General features: G+C 37.4%; 1 protein-coding gene across 1 annotated transcript in view; it reads right to left on the bottom strand.

Annotated features, from left to right (window-relative positions):
* Positions 1-2575: 2575 nt before the first annotated feature.
* PYGO1 (pygopus family PHD finger 1) overlaps positions 2576-19338 on the bottom strand; it is a 19750-nt gene continuing 2987 nt past the window's right edge. Inside the window, exons 2-3 of the mRNA XM_014528234.1 lie at positions 5832-5917; positions 2576-4129 (exon numbers count right to left, since the gene is read on the bottom strand). Of these exons, the coding sequence (XP_014383720.1) occupies positions 3005-4129; positions 5832-5917 (1211 nt within the window). The 3' untranslated portion in view covers positions 2576-3004. The remainder of the gene's footprint in view (positions 4130-5831; positions 5918-19338) is intronic.

The raw sequence follows: 19338 nt of genomic DNA, 5'->3' as shown, positions 1-19338 counted from the left end.
CGCTTGTCCTAAAAAAGCCACACCAATTTGTGTAACAGCCTTCTTTGGGTCAAATTGGACAAATTACTATCTGGCCATTCTTATAGTTCATCACTTTTCCTACCAAAAAGTATCTAGATAATTTTTGACTTAGTATTATGTAGAGACAAAGGTAGAACTCGTAAGAAAATTAATGCAAATACATGAAAACATTCATCAGCTATGATTATAGTTTGCCTATGATTCACTGTCAGAATCAACCACTGGTTTTTCTTTTTAATAATTACAGATTCTTATTTAAATAAGGTACTCTGAAGACCTAAATACCTGAAGAAAAATCCACTTGTAAGATTTTAAAGACAACTACTTGGAAATGGATAATGAAATAATTGCATTACAAATCAAGTACCTTTTGGCTAACTAGGGAGAGGTGGCTTCATTTTTACAAAACAACTAACTATTGAAACTGTAAGCAACAGAGGGTTAAGACTGCATAATCAGTTTTAGCAATGAGCACAACTCAAGTACTACCATGTAAGTGTTAATTCCTGCAAACATTGGAAGGTTCTATAAATATCTAACTGCATTCAGTCATAAAGAAAATCATGACCGGATGCTAGTACTGAGCATATAGCATGCAGTGCATCATGTCTTAAAATCAGCACTCACTAGGATTTCAAGAACAACATAATTAAGTCCTTAAATATTTAGAAAAATTTCTATCTCTAACAAAAGCTACAGTGTAAGCACACTGGGATCTTCAAGTATGCTACTGAACACATCAAATCTCAGTCAGCCAAAAATACTGCATTTCAACTTGACTGTTTCAACTGGTCAAGTTTTCACACAAAGTAGTACCTATTATTAGAGTCTATTTCATTTCCTAAAACTGTAAAGATATGTTATTTTACAACTACTGAAAATATTTTGTATTCACTTCAAACTAGTCACAGGTAAATGGAGAAAAACTTACATTACCTTGTACCATATGAAACTGCTGTTTTTATAGGTCAAAATTTAAATACTGTATATAAAAATAAATTTTATTCAATCAAAATATGCACCATGAGAATTAATAATTTTCTTCTAATAGGATATTAAACATTTCATTTTTATAAAAGTCACCATTTGTTAGGCTGTTTAAAATGTCCAAATTCTCCAATTCCTTCTTCTCAATTGGAAAATATGTTATTTCTTAGAAAAAGCTCCAAATGATGAAAAAGATGGTAGTTCATTGTATAAAAGCCTGGTGACTAAGATGGATGTGATAGACTAGCCCAATTCAGCTAACTTTGCTTTAGTAGCTTTTGACACATGAGGTCAAGTGCAGTCACATAAAAGTGTGGGTTCATGTTTATTAACCACAGGATCATTTTTAAATCAGATTTTTCAGGCCTAATTTTAATTTCTTGGCAATATGCTGCTGCTGTCGTTTCACCAGGGTTTAAATAGTAGTAATTCAGTATTCCTTTCACGTCACCATATGGTCTTCAGAATTTTTTTTGGTGATGACGCAAGTTTGGGAGCCTCACCAACACCCAACCATTGTATAAATTACTATCAATTGTCACAGTATCCTTTTTTTCTTTCTCTGGTCACAGGTTATGTTCCATTCCCAAACTGGGTTTCTGCTGAATCTTAATGAGTAGACCTCCAACTGTCTCCATTCTGTATCATCTTTCAAGAGGATACTCTCAGGTCCATTTTACACTTTCCCAAGTCATAGCAAAGACTGTCTCTTGCAAGGACTTGAATTGTTGTTTGTAAATTAGCTTTCACCGTGGCTCTTAATTGATCTTTGCTTAAAATGGATTTTGATCTCCCTTGAGGCACCATTTTGAATTCAGATCCCCAGAACAAGATTTTTCAAACAATCAATGAATATGTCTTCTGCCAGCAGAGTGCTCTAATGCCAAATTTATGTTTCTACCACTTTTATTTGCAATATGTCTCAGTTTGAAATCATGTGTTAAAAAGTATTCACAATTCTCCTGAGGATACCATATTATTTATTTCTCTGGAAAACAGTAACAACCAATAATAAAAAAAATGGAAGAGAGAAAAGCATAATACTGTTACAATTCTAAATGCCACAACTAAAAACAAACATTATATCAACTCTAGTAACTGAAGTCAATGTTCAAGTGATCGAATAATAGCAGTTTCATGTGGTACAATCTACAAGTTAATCCACAAATACTTACTGAGCATCTTCTATATGCTAACATATGTCTCATATCTGTACAATCATATCCTGAAGAGACTGACTTGAAACATGAAAGTCACTAGTTTCAAGAACTCTAGTTAGGGAGGAATCAGGTGTCATATGCTATTATTTTTAAAAACATCCATTAAATGTATGCTTTCTTCCTTAATATAGCTACACATATTATTTTTTCTGAAAACACATTACATGGATGCCCGGCCGGTGTGGCTCAGTGGTTGAGCATCGACCTATGAACTAGTTCAATTCCTGGTCAGGGCACATGCCCAGGTTGTGGGCTCGATCCCTAGCAGGGGGCATGCAGAAAGCAGCTGATCAATGATTCTTTCTCATCATTGATGTTTCTATCTCTCTCCCTCTCTGAAATAAATAAAAATATATATTTAAAACACCACGTTAAATGGATCCTCAAAAATATTTTTGAACTAAATGTTTAATGTGATATTGCCAAAGTTCAGCACTGAAATGTACACTTTTCACTGGTTCTAACTTTTAAGTCAAAACTTGCCTACATTTGCTACATATTATTTTGAAGCTTCAAGAGGCTTTTATGATTAACAACAACTAACATTTATTTGTAAAATACTTTCTAAAGTACCCCCATATATATTATCCTAGATAGCAAACTTAGATAATACAAAATTTGCACTAGTAATGAAGTGGAGTATTAATAAAAACTAAAAGGTAAATCATCTTTTTTGCATGTGCATTTAAAAAAAATATTGTAAAACATTAAAATCCTGTGTCAATGAACCTCTGTAACACACAGGGAAAAACCCCCATTTTAGTTAATGCCTGTGATTAAGCATCACTGCCCACTGCAGGTGGACCAAACGTTTCTCTAGTGCGCATTAATTGGACATCTTTATCAGCCATACAGGTATCACAGCCCCATACTGCTGATGCTTCTGCAGTTAGCAGGCCATAAGCCGTTTCAGTCATTCCAGTGCAGATCCGATGAAACCATTTCTGACAAGAGGCTTCACATAAGATGGCATCCTGATCATCATTCACTTCATTTGTACAAATTCCACAAGGATACACTGGGTCGGAAGAAGAATGACCACGACGGCTTGGGTGAAGAGAAGATTTATTGCTTTTTTCAGTGGTGCATGTGTCTGTTGCACCTCTAGGTTGTCGTGGCTTATTCTGTGTCCCATTCGCATGGCTGTTGTTTGTAGCTTCAGCGCTACTTGAACGGCTATTTTCTTGATTTACTGCATTGTTTCGATTAACATTTTTTAATTCAATATTACTCTGATTCACCGTGTCATCCATATTTAAGTGAGGTGGTTGAGCAGAGGAATTTTGATTAGTGCTTTTGGTTGATCCTTGATTAAAATCTTGTTTTGGGGGTGGTGCTTTTGCTTGACCAAAAGTATTTGGGGGAGGAATAAAAGAATGATTAGATTCTAATGGAGAAGCAAAATTTGAATTATTTCCAGGCATAAAGTTAGATGCCATGTCAGGATTAGATACCTGGCCAGCGTTCTGTGGAGGAATCTGGTTGAAGTTTTCAGCAGGATTTTGTCTAAAATGTTGATTAGGCATATTAACATTCTGACTTAGTGCATTATTATAAGATGGATTTCCAAAATTTGAATTATCATGTGGCCCAAAGTTAAAAGCGTGAGGTCGATTAAAACCCAGGCCCAGAGGATTCTGAGGAAATGGGTGTGGTTGATTCCTGAGCGAGTAAGGAGCACAGTATGGGGAAGACATTCTTGGAGGAACGTGAGGTGGCATTCTGAATGTGCTGTAGCCTCCAAAACCAGGATACCCAGGGCCAAGATATGGATTTGATGAAGGTAGTGGTTTATAGGAAATAGTATTATAGTTGTCATCAAATGGATTAGCAGCCACTAGATGGTCAGAGTTTGGATTCGGTGGCGGAGCATACTCAGACAATGGAGGAAAAGAAGGCCCCTAAAATGAGAATGTTAAGTAAAATACATGTTTTTGATCAAAGCAGTCATTAAAATCATCCTGTTATAAAATCTTAACACTTATGAACTTAGTTTTGGTAAAGTTTCGTTTACAGTGTTATGAATATTTAATTCTTCATTTGTAAATTCCAAATATTTATATGTAATTATATTTAATAATAAAATGTATAGGCTTCTTTCATTTAGAAAAGGAAGTAATGCTTTTCTGAGCATGAATCCATTGTTACTTCAAACTCCAAAAGTATTTAACTTTTAAAAGAAGATTCATTACCATAATTTTCACTTAACATACTTGCCTATAACTCTAGAACAGTGATGGCGAACCTTTTGAGCTTGGCGTGTCAGCATTTTGAAAAACCCTAACTTAACTCTGGTGCCGTGTCATATATAGAAATTTTTTGATATTTGCAACCATAGTAAAACAAAGACTTATATTTTTGATATTTATTTTATATATTTAAATGCCATTTAACAAAGAAAAATCAACCAAAAAAATGAGTTCGCGTGTCACCTCTGACACGCGTGTCATAGGTTCGCCATCACTGCTCTAGAATCTTTCACTTAAAATTCTAACTAAAAATACCTCTTATACCCCTAAATAACCATAAAATTAAATAATAAACAGAATCTAAATATTTTTCTAGCTTAACTTTAAGAAATAGCTATTAACTTATCCCCAAAGCTCTAGGCCGCAGAATAGAGAAAAATAAAGTACCAGTTTTAGTCACACTACAAGGTTAAAAGATGGTGGCCAAAATAGAAAAAAGTCATCTGTACATATATTATCCTTATTCACAGTCTTTATCATAAAAAGAATGCTTCAAATTTATAGAGAATAAACCCTGCAAAGCCTTTATTGCTTATTACAACCACACGTTATAGACAAAAGATATCTCCACCGTGATTACTTCATGATACACACATGCTACTGAATTATTATAATAGTTGAACATTGTTACTTCAGGTTAAACTTGTCTCCATATATGTCTTGTAATAGAACTATGGACATCTATATCTTTAAAATTAGACTTAAGAATAAGCATTTTAATTTTTCTGCCTACATTTCCCGCTTGCAATATACACTCTAGGCCAGGGGTGGGCAAACTTTTTGACTCGAGGGCCACAATGGGTTCTTAAACTGGACCGGAGGGCCGGAACAAAAGCATGGATGGAGTGTTTGTGTGAACTAATATAAATTCAAAGTAAACATCATTACATAAAAGGGTACGGTCTTTTTTTTTTTTTTAGTTTTATTCATTTCAAACGGGCCGGATCCGGCCCGCGGGCCGTAGTTTGCCCACGGCTGCTCTAGGCCTATAATTCTGCAATAGCCATTAGCTGCAGAGAAAAAAAATTCATTGCAGAATTCACTATTAGTTTCTGAATGAAGATAGAAAACAAAAACCATGACCAAATTTAATTTTTTCTTCTTTAAACTTTTTAAAAACCTGATTTGAGAGAGAGAAAAACATCTATTTGTTGTTCCATCCATTCATGCATTCATTGGTTGCTTCATGTATGTGCCCTGACCAGGGATTGCACCTGCAACCTAGGCAGATCAGGACGATGCTCTAACCAACTGAGCAACCCAGCCAGGGCCCCATGACCAAATTTCAATTTACCTCAACAGCCTGATCATATCAGCGAAGAAAAGCTGCAATTATAAGAAAATGTTAATTTACCTGTGTATTTGTCTTCCTTTTTTTCTTATCTGGGCTTCCTAGTTGTACACCTGGTCCTCCTAACCCATCCAGTCCACTATCACCACCTAAAAATAAATAAAATCTAGATAATATTTCCATTTGTATGTAAAATCATTTTATATACATCATAGCAATATCCTATATAATAAAAGGCTAATATGCAAATTGTCCCCTCGACCGGGAGTTTGAAGGGGAGTTCAGCCAGGAGTTCAACCAGGGGGAGGGGCTGGCCAACCAACCGCTGGTGGTACCTCCCCCGACCCGCCTGTCACCCCACCCCCCGATCACTCCCCACATCCCAATTGGGGATGGGGCTGGCCAGACCCCACCTGTGCAAAGATTCATGCACCAAGCCTCTAGTCTATTATAATTACCTATTTACATAGTTTCTACTTTTGTTAGATAAAAGCAATACTAAATTTTTATTTGTTCTTTGAAAAGTCTTCCCCATAATTCCAGCCTGAAACAGTCATTCACTCTACCTCCATAGTATTTTTGTTACTCTTTCAGTGAAAAAGAAAGTGTCCATCCTGACTCTTCAGTCATCTGATTCCCTGTCCCTGAGGTAACCACTATTACTAGATTCTGGTCTATCTTTGGAAAGATAATCCAGATAAATTCCAGTATAATATAGGGGTAGATAAGGGTAGGTTTACTGTAACATTCTTTTGAGTTAATAAAGCTATTGTAATAATCATAACCTGCATATCTTTTTCCATATGAACAATTATAAACCTCCTCTTGCCCACCTCTGTAATTGTAATAATCATAACCTGCATATCTTTTTCCATACGAACAATTATAAACCTCCTCTTGCCCACCCCTGTATCTTTTTAAAAAAAATACATTTTCATTTATTTCAGAGAGGAAGGAAGAGGGAGAGAGAGAGATAAAAACATCAATGATGAGAGAGAATCATTGATCGGCTGCCTCCTGCACAGCCCCTACTAAGATTGACCCCACAACCAGGGCATGTGCCCTGACTGGGAATCAAACCATGACCTCCTAGTTCAGTGATGGCGAACCTTTTGAGCTCGGCGTGTCAGAATTTTGAAAAACCGTAACTTAACTCTGGTGCCGTGTCACATATAGAAATTTTTTGATATTTGCAATCATAGTAAAACAAAGACTTATATTTTTGATATGTATTTTATATATTTAAATGCCATTTAACAAAGAAAAATCAACCAAAAAAATGAGTTCGCGTGTCACCTCTGACACGTGTGTCATAGGTTCGTCATCACTGTCCTAGTTCATAAGTTGATGCTCTATCCACTGAGGCAAACTGGCTAGGGCCACTCCTGTATCTTTTTGGTTACATATGGACACAAATGATGGTATGCACGCTATACACAATGAACTATACCTGTTTTCTTATTACATATAGAACTGCTCCATTCTCTAATACCTGGATATTTCATAGTATGATTTTATACCATAATTCATTAAACTGGTCCCTCCCCCACTGATATCTGGGTTGCTTCCAAATCTTTGCTGTTCTGGAATGAAAATCCATGTATAAATGTCTTTATATACAAATCATTTCTAGAATTGTAATTATGGTATACCAAGGCAAAACCTTAACTGAATTTAAGAGAGTAAAAAAAGTTTATCAATGAAAATTTTCCCATTAAAAAAACATTATGGAGAATTCCAAACATATACAAAAGTAGATAAAAGAATACAATTATGTATACACATATACAAATACACAATTGTAATAGGTTAGTAAAAATGAATTGACAGGTAATAGAGAAGACCTGATCATATATGTGGATTCTGGGAAAGGGCTATTTAAACTGAGACCTAAAGGATAACAAATCTTTCATGTGAAGAGCAGAAGGAAGAGTCTCTAGGCAGACAGAACAGCATGTGTAAAAATTATTAAGTAGAAAGGAGCTTTATGTCTTTGAAAAACTTATAAGAGGTGTTTTAAGGGATTATGGAGAATACCTCTTGAAGAGATAGGCAGGGACCAGATCATTTTAGATTGTTATGGACTGAATGTCTGCCCCCGTTCCCTCTAATTTATATGTTGAAGCCCTAACCCAATGTGTAGTTTTTGGAGGTGGAGCCTTTGGAAGGTACTTAGGGTTACATTAGGTCATCCCCCCAGGTGCACACACCAAGGACAAGCCATGTGAAGATACAGCAAGAAGGTGGGCAACTGTAAGCCAAGAAGAGAGCACTCAGCAGGAACTGAACTGGCTGGCACTTTAATCTTGGATTTCCCAGCTTCCAGACTGTAAGAAAATAAATTTATGTTGTTTAAGCCACCAGTCTACGGTATTTTGTTATGGCAGCTCAAGCAGACTAAGACCTAGAACCTTATAGTTTATGATAAGAACTTTGGTTTGTATTTGAAGAACAATGGTTGACCATTTAAGGATTTTGAGCAGGAAAGTGATATGATTTATGTTTTTTTAAAAGATTACACTAGCAGCTGTGTTAAGAATAAATTGGTGATGAGATAGGGGTAGAATCAGGAGACCAGTAATGATATCTTTATAAGGGTAGTCCAAATGGTACTTGTCAATAAAGAGACAGTGTGTTGGAGATAGTTTTCCACATAACAAAATAAAAGCAGCCATTTAGAGAAGCTTAAATAACATAGGTGAAACCTATGATAGACAATAAAATTTAGCAAGGTTTCTGGATGTTATATTAATAACTAAACATCAAGAGCTTTCTTATATACAAAGATAAAATAGAGTTTTCATTTATAGGAATAAAACTAAACTAGTTTAAAAATTTTAAAAATGCATAAGATCAGTATGAATAAAAACATTTTAAAAACCCTACTGAGAGACACAGAGGAAGAATTCTGGGTGGAAAGGTATTGCCTATTCTGGCTAGCGATCTAGAACAAAATAATATTGTTTTATATATCACTTATTATCCCAAATAGCCTTGTTGTGCCCTCCTCAGACACCAGCACCAGGTTCTGAGTCTCAGGCCCAAAGGACCCATGCTCCATGCTCAGAGGCATTAATAGCAGCCCCTTCTCAGAGATCTGAATTTTAGTTCCATAAATTTTAGTTCCCTCCTGTGTGTTTATATATTTTAGTAATCCCAACCTCTTTTGTTTGTCCCATAGCCTTAGAAATGTTAGCTGCTTCCCCCAGTGGATATTTCTGAGAAAATTTTTGTATCCCATTTTACCACTTCAGTTTAGTATCTCTTAACAATACTTGATATTAAATATATTCTGTTAAAAACAATTGGTTTCTGTCTCCTGACTAGACTCTGATACATATCTCAATTCTCACCAACCAGAAACTATCGTTACTACTAAGTTAACATCACTCCAGACACCTAGCTTACTATCTACCTACCAACTTTTCCTTTTGCGTAGAGTAAAAGCAATACCTTTACAAAAATAGGATGCTATTGTTAAAATGAAAGCATTAAATTATAATTTAATAAAAGAAATAAGATAAAACTGAAGAATATGCTAAATATTTCTTCACCAAAAGAGAAATTTTGCAAAAGAATCCCCTAAGGATAAGAAAAGACATTAAGAAAAGCACTAAGTGGAAGAAATTATGGCTTTTCTTTTTTCAATTTTAGATAGCATTGATTGACTTCCTGCTTTGAAAGTTGAGAACAATATAAAATCCCATCTTATTCTCTGCTTTTCCCCCCGTTAGCAGGATATTTTCTATCTCTAGTCAGATCTTCATTTCAGGTAAGTTTGCTTTTATCATATCTTTGAATACTTTTCCTGCTGCATTTGTTGAGTGCTCTATTTCAGGGGCACTCATTATTGTACTAGAGAAATTTTAGCTCCATATTTATTAGTTAGCTCTTCTGATTTCACTCTCTTTGTCTTTTTCATCTGTATTCTGATTATCTGAAGAAAGCTTTTCTATTATGTAATTTAATTGCTATCTCTATTCTGTTCCCTATTTCTAATTTATTTGTTCTGAATATATGTTATTTTGGGCCTCAATTTGTTTCCTTAGGTCCACAATTTACCTTTCATCTCATTTTGTTGTATCATAATCTTGTCTTTGAGCTAGTTTTATTAAGTTTTACCACTCGAAGTACATGTGAGGTAGTTCCAAGTCGGTAGGTTATGGGTTCTTCATCTTCTTCATGCTGCTTCTTTTTGTCTTCTTTGTTTTTGTTAGTTCATTTGCCATAGCATGTTTACGTAGTTATCATGCTTTTATTTTATCTTGCAACTTTGCCCAAACCTTTTATCTGCTCCGATTTAACATGGGTGACTTTTGACTCCCCTTTATTCACATGTAAGATTGTTTGCTTGGTCTAGGTCAGTGGTTCTCAACCTTGGCTGCACATTAGAATCACCTAGGAATCTTTTGAAAATCCTGATTTCTGGGCCTCATCCTTCGGAAATTCTGTTTCTTTGTTATGGGCTAATGTTGTGGGCCCACCCCATAACAAAGAAACAGAATTTCCGGAGGATGAGGCCCAGAAATCAGGATTTTCAAAAGATTTCCAGGTGATTCTAATGTGCAGCCAAGGTTGAGAACCACTGGTCTAGGTGGTATGCTGCATCTATTGAGATAATCATGATTTTTTCCCCCTTTAAACTGTTTTAATGTTTCACACAGCCCCTGACATTCCTTAAATAAACCCAACTTATTCATTTTTATATAAATACTATCATTTTTATATGACTGAATATGCTAATAAGCTCTTTAGAATGCTTGCCTATATTAGTAAGATAAACCTGTTGTATTTCTTTGGAATAATTCTGAGGTTTTGTTAAATGCACATCTACCTAATTGGGGGGTGCAACAACACAGTTGCATGGGGGAAATCCCTCGTGTGCCCTGATCCCTGATTCAGTGTGCATGTGTCCCTGGAGACTTCTGTTAGAGACAGTCGGGCCTTTATTTTTTTCTTAATGTTTTCTATTTCACTCTTTTTTTTCTTACTCAAAGGAGAAAATAAAAATACTGATTTAATTTGCTTCCCTGCAGACTTGGCATTATTAGTGAGAATTCTCAAAATTCTGTAAATCACTACCAGCTTCCAAGGGGCAGGGATTGTCATAGAAGCTTAAGACAGTGCATTCACCCTGTTCTAGATTTACGTATTGTACTGTGCTATCTCCCTTGGTGGCTGCTGTTACTGAACATTTTTGCCACTGCCACTGCCCAACATCATGAAAAGATCAAAATTGATAGCCCAGGAAAAGATCAAAAATCAAAATTCAAATTATGTTTTCATAATGCTTTCACAGCATTATGAAGCTGAAAAATTGAAAGTCAAACTACTGTTAAGTTGGGAATTGGCTAACACTTCCAATGGCTCGGACTCTTGGCCTCACTACATCCTTCCTGCTGCTATCTGTAATACTGGTGGTTCTTCTCCATGACATAATCAGTGATGATAGATCAGATTCATATTCATCAGGGCTAATTAGAACATAGACTACCAAGAATTTCTATAATTCTCACTCTTTAAAAATGAAGTGAAAGGTCAGAATCCAAGGAAGGGAAAGTAGTGGTTATAGAACCAGTTATTTAGGTTACCCTAACTTTTGGTACTAAAGCCTCTTTCTCCCTGTCTGCTCTATATACCTGCTGGTGCTAACTTTGCAAGGTAAACAAATGACAATTCAGCCTGAAGTAGAGAGTTGTGGGGCACAGAACCAAGAAAAGGGGAACTGCTAAAGCTTATTGTAACACTGGCTACTCTGATCCTTTTATTTATTAACTAGAGGCCCAGTGCATGGATTTGTGCACCAGTGGAGTCCCTCGGCCTGGCCTGCACCCTCTCACAATCTGGGACCCCTCAAGGGATGTTGGAGAGCTGGTTTCGGGCCGATCTCCGCAGGCCAGGTTGAGAGACCCCACTGGCACTGGGCCTCTAGTATGCATATAAGATCTTTGGTTAATTTCTTCCTGTCCTCCCCCCTCCCCCATTCCCTCTGAGATTCATCAGTCTGTTCCACATTTCCATGCCTGTGCTTTGAGCGTCTGCCCCCTGGTGGTCAGTGCACGTCATAGCTACCAGTTGAACGGTCAGTCGGACAGTTGCTTAGGCTTTTATATATATAGACTAGAGGCCCGGTGCACGAAATTTGGGCACCAGGGGGTGGGTCCCTCAGATGGGCCTGCACCCTCTCCAATGTGGGACCCCTCGGGGGATGTCCAACTGCCGGTTTAGGCTCCTGTGGGATGGGGCCTAAACTGGCAGTCAGACATCCCTCTCACAATCCGGGACTGCTACCTCCTAACTACTCACATGCCTGCCTGCCTGATTGCCCCTAACCACTCTGTCTGCCTGCCTGATTGCCCCTAACTGCCTCTGCTTGCCTGCCTGATCACCCCCTAACTGGTCCCCTGCCAGCGTGGTAGCCCCCTAACTGACCCCCTGCCAACCTGGTTGCCCCCTAACTGCTCCCCTGCCAGCCTGGCTGCCCCCTAACTGCTCCCCTGCTGGCCTGATCGCCCCTAACCACCTCTGCCTCGGCCCCTGCCACTGTGACTTTGTCCAGAAGGAAGTCGGATGTCCGGAAGATGTCCGGTCAACCCAGTCTAATTAGCATATTACCCTTTTATTAGTATAGATAATTAAATTTCTTCATCTCATCTCCTCACTCCTACCTGCCTACTGCCCTCTGAATGCACACGGGGAACAGAGTGGGAAAGTATGTCAGAATGGAACAAGAAGCCTCTTTCATCTTAAGAACTTTTATCTGTCTACATATTATCATCCTACATTATGACAATCAATCTCAAGTAAGCAAAATAATACTCTTAACCTCTCTTTTCACCCTTCAAACTTATGCAGAGCTGGAAGCTGAAGTTGTATTTCTTCTCATAGTCTTATAGAAGAGTCTACTCTATTAAATGAAGTAATTATTTCCCATCTAAAGATTCCACAAATTAAAGATATTTTAAATGAAATCATTTCTAGGTATAGAGTAACTTTTTATTTTTGTGTTTTTTTTTTATAAACTGTGGATTATTTACTTTATGCCTTTTATTTTCTTAGGTCTAATTATAATATCTTTACTCCTCCTTTTATTTATTTATTTTTTGTTACTCCTCACGCAAGGATATTTTTTCATTGACTTTTTAGAGAGAGAGAGAGTAGAAGGGAAGGGGAGAGGCAGAGAGATACAAACATAGATGTGAGAGAGACACATCGATTGGTTGCCTCCTACATATGCCCCAACCAGGGCCAGGGATCGAACCTGAAACTGAGGTACATGCCCTTGACCAGAATCAAACCTGAAACCCTTTAGTCAGACCCTGGGCCAACACGCTAACTAAACCAAGACAACTAGGGCTTTATTCCTCCTTTTAAAGACTCAATCCTGCCCTGGCCAGGTAGCTCAGCTGCTTGGACCGTTGAGTATGAAAGGCAGCCAATCGATGTTTCTCCCTCACATGGATATTTCTTTCTCTGTCTCTCCCTTCCTAGCTCTCTAAAATTAATAATAATAAAAACATATATTTAGGGTGGGGAAGGTGGAGAAGACTCAATCTATTTTGGCCCCCAAGTCCTTCAAAGGGAATGAAAGCATTATTCTGTATTATAGATAGCAGCATGTCTTTTATATATTTTAAATTTTCATTTTTAACTTTACTTTACTTATAATAATGGTTTGTGATACTAACTTCTCATAAGTACCGTGACTGTATTGTTTTAATTTTATTTTAAAAATGTTTTTATTGATTTTTTTTCCCAAGAGAGAGGATGGGAGAAGCAGAGAAAGAAAACAGCAATCAACATGCTCCTTACTAGGGATGGAGCCCACAACCTGGGCATGTGCCCTGACCAGGAATCAAACCCGAGACCTCTCAGTGCACAGGATGGCACTCAACCTAAATATTAATTATAAAGTTATTTTATAATTAATATTTTCCTTTAAACAAACTTACTTTATCATCATTCCAAATAAGTACATATTCTAATACATGTATGGATTGGTTTAAGTATGTATCTTATTCTGATTAAATGACCCCTTACCCATATTAGGACACAGGGAGAAGGCACCATCTATGAACCAGGAAGTGGATCCTCACCAGACACCAAATCTGCTGGCACCTTGATCTTGGACTTCCTAGCCTCCAGAATTGTGATAAATACAATTTCTGTTGTTTATAAACCACCCAGTCTATGATATCTATATATATAAAAGGGTAATACACAAAGTGTCCCCTCTGGAATTCGACCGGGAGTCCGATCGCTCGCTATGACGTGCGCTGACCACCAGGGGGCTGTGTGGAATGAAGGAAGGCCCTGGCCAGCAGCCGGAAGGCCCCAATTGGCCCTGATCACTGGCCAGGCCTAGGGATCCTATCTGTGCACAAATTTCGTGCACCGGGTCTCTAGTTTTGTTACTGGTATAAGAACCTGAATGAACTAAGTGCCTAACACACAGCCTGGCACACAGTGGGCAAATACTAATTCTCAGTTGCTTTCCTTTAGACAAAGCTATCCCATAAGCTCACTTCACTCCAGTTTCTATAGTATTTAACATCCTATTAAAATATCTACTATTCAGCAGTGTCAACACACTCAATGGACATTCAAATATCAGTTTTTCATAATGGCACAGAAATTTGGGATATAATGTCAGGTTATTGTATCATTTACACTATGGATGTGAACATCTTAGCTAATAGCTTTGTCTTGACCCAAAACACATACTTCTGTAATGATGGTCTCTACCATGGAATGAAAATATTATGAATATGTGAATATAGTATTATACGAATCCTGTCAACCATTTGGCAATGCTTGATGACTTTTTGTTTCAGTCATCAAGCATTGCCAAATGCTTGACGGAATTCGTATCCTTTTTAGAATGCAAGGCAGAAAGTGTCCTCTTTTGATGCTCAGCACCTAGATCAATCTGTGTACTTAAATAAATATTAAATTCAGAAAGCACTCAACATCAGGTATTTAGGATTTCAAATACACATAATTCCTGTGCCAGCTGTCTCCCCAAACTAGTGATCTTTGTATTACTGGCTTAAAGTTTAAGCTTATAAAAGTTAGTGGATGGTATCTATGTGTAAGCTGACTCTATACAATAATATCTCTAATAATAAACTTATTGTATTAACAATGACAGCTAAATTTTAAACAAAATAAACTTCAGAAATTATGGAGGACAAAGCTGCAAATAGTCACAAAAATCATGTAATAAACAGTTTGTATTTGTTTTTCTCAGCAAAACTGTCAAATCTGAGAAGTTTCTGTTTTTATAATATATTTTTGTTCACTGCTTACTCCCTAAGAGAAGAAAACCTTCATTGCTTTTCACTCCATACGTACTCCCACTAAAAATGAGAAAGAATATGCTGTAGGTCATTTAGTTATTCATTAATTGATTCAATATACTTAAAAGTGAATGTTGATCACATTCCTTACTATATTTTAAACTTTCTATTCCTGATTTTAAAAGTAAAGACTTACATGGCCCTGTCATTGTGGCTCAGTTGGTTGAGCGTTGTCCTATGCACCAAAAGGTTGCCAGTTCAATTCCCCATTAGTGCACATGCCTAGGTTGTGGGTTCCATATCCGGTCAGCACGTGTATAGGAGGCAATTGATCTATGTTTTTCTCTTACATCGATGTTTCTCTCTCTCACCCTCTCACCCTTATTCTCTTTCTCTGTCTCCCCATCCTCTCTCTAAACATGTCCTTGGTTGAGGATTAAAAAAAAGTTACCACTTACAGATAACTTATAACTGTTGCCAGTGGTGCTTTATATATATTCATCTGTTTAATCCTTCAAATAACTCCATGGAATAAGTATTATTCTCACTTTGTAGCTGAGGAAACTGATGCACAGAGAGATTAAGTCACTTGTCAAGGACAGCACAGCTAGTATATAGCAGACCTGGAATAAGAACCCTGGCAGTCAGGCTACAGAGTCAAAATGCTGTACTGTTTCTCAATATTACTATTAGCATGTCCATACAGACTTGGAACAAGAAGATCTAAAATCACTCTTCACCATACCTTACAGCTCACCTTGATAATAAAGATGACTTAGAGCCTTAGCTGATTGACTCAGTGGATGGAGCATCGGCCTGCAGACCAAAGGGTCCCAGGTTTGATTCCTATCAAGAGCATGTACCTTGGTTGCAGGCTCCTCTCCAGCCTGGCTGAGGCCCTGGTCAGGAAGTGTGCAGGAGTCAACCAATCGATGTGTTTCTCTCACATCGATGTTTCTCTGTCTTTCCCTCTCTCTTCTACTCTCTCTAAAAGATTAATGGAAAAATATCCTCGGGTGAGGATTAACCAAACATACAAACAAAAAACAAACAAAAAGATGACTTAGACATCTTGAGTTGCCTGGAATAAGAGTGCTAGAAGAGAGAACTGTGTAATCTTCCCAAGAGGTAACTCTTCCACACCTCTGGTGACAGCAAACAAGGAAGACCACTTTACCTGGTTACCAAAACCTCTTTGTTAACATTCATCAAATTAGATCTCAAAAACACTTGTTAAGCCAGAACTGGTTTGGCTCAGTGGATAGAGCGTCGGCCTGCGGACTCAGGGATCCCGGGTTTGATTCCGGTCAGGGGCATGTACCTTGGTTGCGGGCACATCCCCAGTGGCAGGCGTGCAGGAGGCAGCTGATCGATGTTTCTCTCTCATCGATGTTTCTGGCTCTCTATCCCTCTCCCTTCCTCTCTGTGAAAAATCAATAAAATATATTTTAAAAAAAACACTTGTTAAGCTTCTCTAAGTATAGAAATAAATGTAGTAATTCATCCTGTAAGCATCTCATAATCTAGAGGAAAAATTTTTTCTTTTTTATTGTAAGTCTTAAATTTAACATGATAAATACTATAATAAAGATGAGCACAAGATGTTGAAGGAACATAAGGTACTCCCAACTAGTCCTGACTGAGGGAGAAGATACCTTTGCAGGTTTCAACTGAGCTGATGCTTTGAAGATGAGTGTCTTACCAAAGGTGGGGAAAAAAGAGGGCATGCCTTAACAGGATGTGCCAAGAAAGATTTATAGGCAAGAGAGACCATGATATGTCTAGAGAAGAAATATGAGTATTTCAGTACTGGAGCATATGAGACAAGGGAGAACACCTCACAGAACATGAAGGATGGTGGACTAAGCAGTAGGCCTGGGCCAAATGAAAAAGGGCCAATATAAGAAGGTTGGATTTTTATCCTAAAAGCAATGGGAACCACTGAAGAATTTTACAAAAAGATTAACATGACTGAACTGTGTTGAGGAGCACTATGGCATTGGAACATAGTGACTAAGACTTTGGGCTTTAGAATTTAAGTTCTAGCTTTGCCACTTACTAGCTGGGTAAGCTTGAATATGTTACTTAACCATATATTACTTAATCTCTCTGAGCATTAGTGCCTCAACTGTAAACCTAGAATGATAATAACATCTAACTCACAGGGTTATTGAGAGGATAAAAGATGATCTATTTAAACCACTTAGCAAACTGTTTGGTAAGTACTTAGCAGATGGTAGTCATTTATCACCATCAGTAGCAATGTGGAAAATGGATTAACAGGGACAAAATGGGAGGCAAGGAATCCAGTGAGAGAGTTACCATAATAACCAAAGAGATAAAATTTGAATTAAAGTGGTGATGGAAAGGTCCAGGAGATGATGGGTTCAAAACATATTAAGGGGCTGCCTGGCAATCATGGCTCAGTGGTTGAGCGTCGACCTATGAACGAGGAGGTCAACGTTTGATTCCTGGTCAGAGCACACACGTGAGTTGCGGGCTTAATCCCCAGTGTGGGGCGTGCAGGAGGTAGCTGATCCATGTTTCTATCTCTCTCTCCCTCTCCCTTCCTCTCTGAAATCAATAAAAATATATTTTTAAAAAACCACACATATTAAGGGGCATATATTTTAGAACTTTGGAACACTATTGGGAGGGGAGTGAGGGATGAGTTTGGTTCACTGGATAAATGATAGGGGTTATGGGAGAAAAAGCATACTAGACATCTCACAGATAGATACCTTTCATTCAATACCTTAGAAACAAAATTCATTAATCTCTTATAAATCCACTCGTCCTTACATATATCTGTGAGACCATTCTTTATGGTTTTTCTCCTCTAACTCTCTAGCTACTCCATCACATTCTACTCCTCAGGGTCCTCTTTTCCTCTTTTGTCTCCTAAATATTTGTGTTTCCAAAGTGTCTTTTCTCTTCTCACTTTTCACTCTCTTGAGTGAGCTCATCTACTCCCAAGGCATTAATTAGCATTCACTTGTTTACTGATAACTTCCAAATTCCTATTTCTGACTCTGATCACCTGCCTCTGTTCCAAACCATTATATCTGTTGTGTACCCTGGAACATCCCAGGGGGATTTTCACTCAATGTGTTGAAAACCAAACTCACTTTCCTACTAATCTCCCTACCCCTTACATGTACCAATTAAAAAACAAAACAACAAAAATACAAAACAAAAAATCTTTCCTTAGACATTCTCTCACCTTCTCGACCCCTTGATTCTGTGACTACATAAATTATGCTTCCTCTCCAATCTTAATCCAAATCTTCCATACACCTATATAGTCTCTATTTTTAGTAAAGTCTACTTTTTAGCACTTTTATGACATTTCTGTCTTATTATCCCATTCTAAAATACATCCTTACCTTTCCAATGTAATTTCTAACTCTGGTTAAAAGCATTTCAACTGAAATGAATGTCTCAGCTTCCTTCTTCATCTTTAAATTTGTCTTTTTTCCTCCATCTTGAAATTTCTGTCTTTATTCCTCCATTCTCTTTTTTATCCAAAACTAACTCTTCATTTGCATTCTTGATGCTATTCCCCTTCTCTCATCTGCAGAGACCTAATTTATGAGAATAGAAGCCTTATCTGTTTCATCTGTTTCCAGAACAGTGAGTGCCTAGCACATGGTAGATATTTAAAAACATGTATTGAATGCATTATTAAGAAATTACTCTCTTTTTCTGTTGCTTTTTTAGTTTCTCTCCTCTTCCTCTACATCAAATTCTTCTGTTAAGTCTACAAATACGTTTAAACCTTTTTACAAGAGAGAAAAAATAAAGAGACCCATACAAACTTTCTCTTGATTCTATCTTTCCAAGCTATTGGCTATGTCTTTCTGTCTACCACCAAGCTTCTTTTTTTATATATAGATATATTTTTATTGATTTTAGAGAGGAAGGATAGGGAGAGAGAGACAGAAACATCAATGATGAGAGCGAATGATTGATCGGCTGCCTCCTACACACCCCTCACTGGGGATCAAACCTGTAACCCATGCATATGCCCTGACAGGAATCAAACCATGACCTTCTGGTTCATAGGTCAACACACAACCACTGAGCCACACAGCCGGGCATACCACCAAACTCTTTTAAGTCACATCTGCACCACTAACTTCACTACTTCAAAATGTGGTTTTTCTCCCAAAGTGCCTCAAAATCATCACTGATTTCTTATACCTTTTTCTCATCCCTCATGCTCTTTTTATTGGTCCTATATAGTTTTTTAAATGTTTTGTATTGACTTT

Source organism: Myotis brandtii, unplaced genomic scaffold (genome assembly GCF_000412655.1).
Source record: "Myotis brandtii unplaced genomic scaffold, ASM41265v1 scaffold626, whole genome shotgun sequence".
Taxonomy (NCBI): domain Eukaryota; kingdom Metazoa; phylum Chordata; class Mammalia; order Chiroptera; family Vespertilionidae; genus Myotis; species Myotis brandtii.
This window is presented reverse-complemented; position numbering and strand designations above follow the sequence as displayed.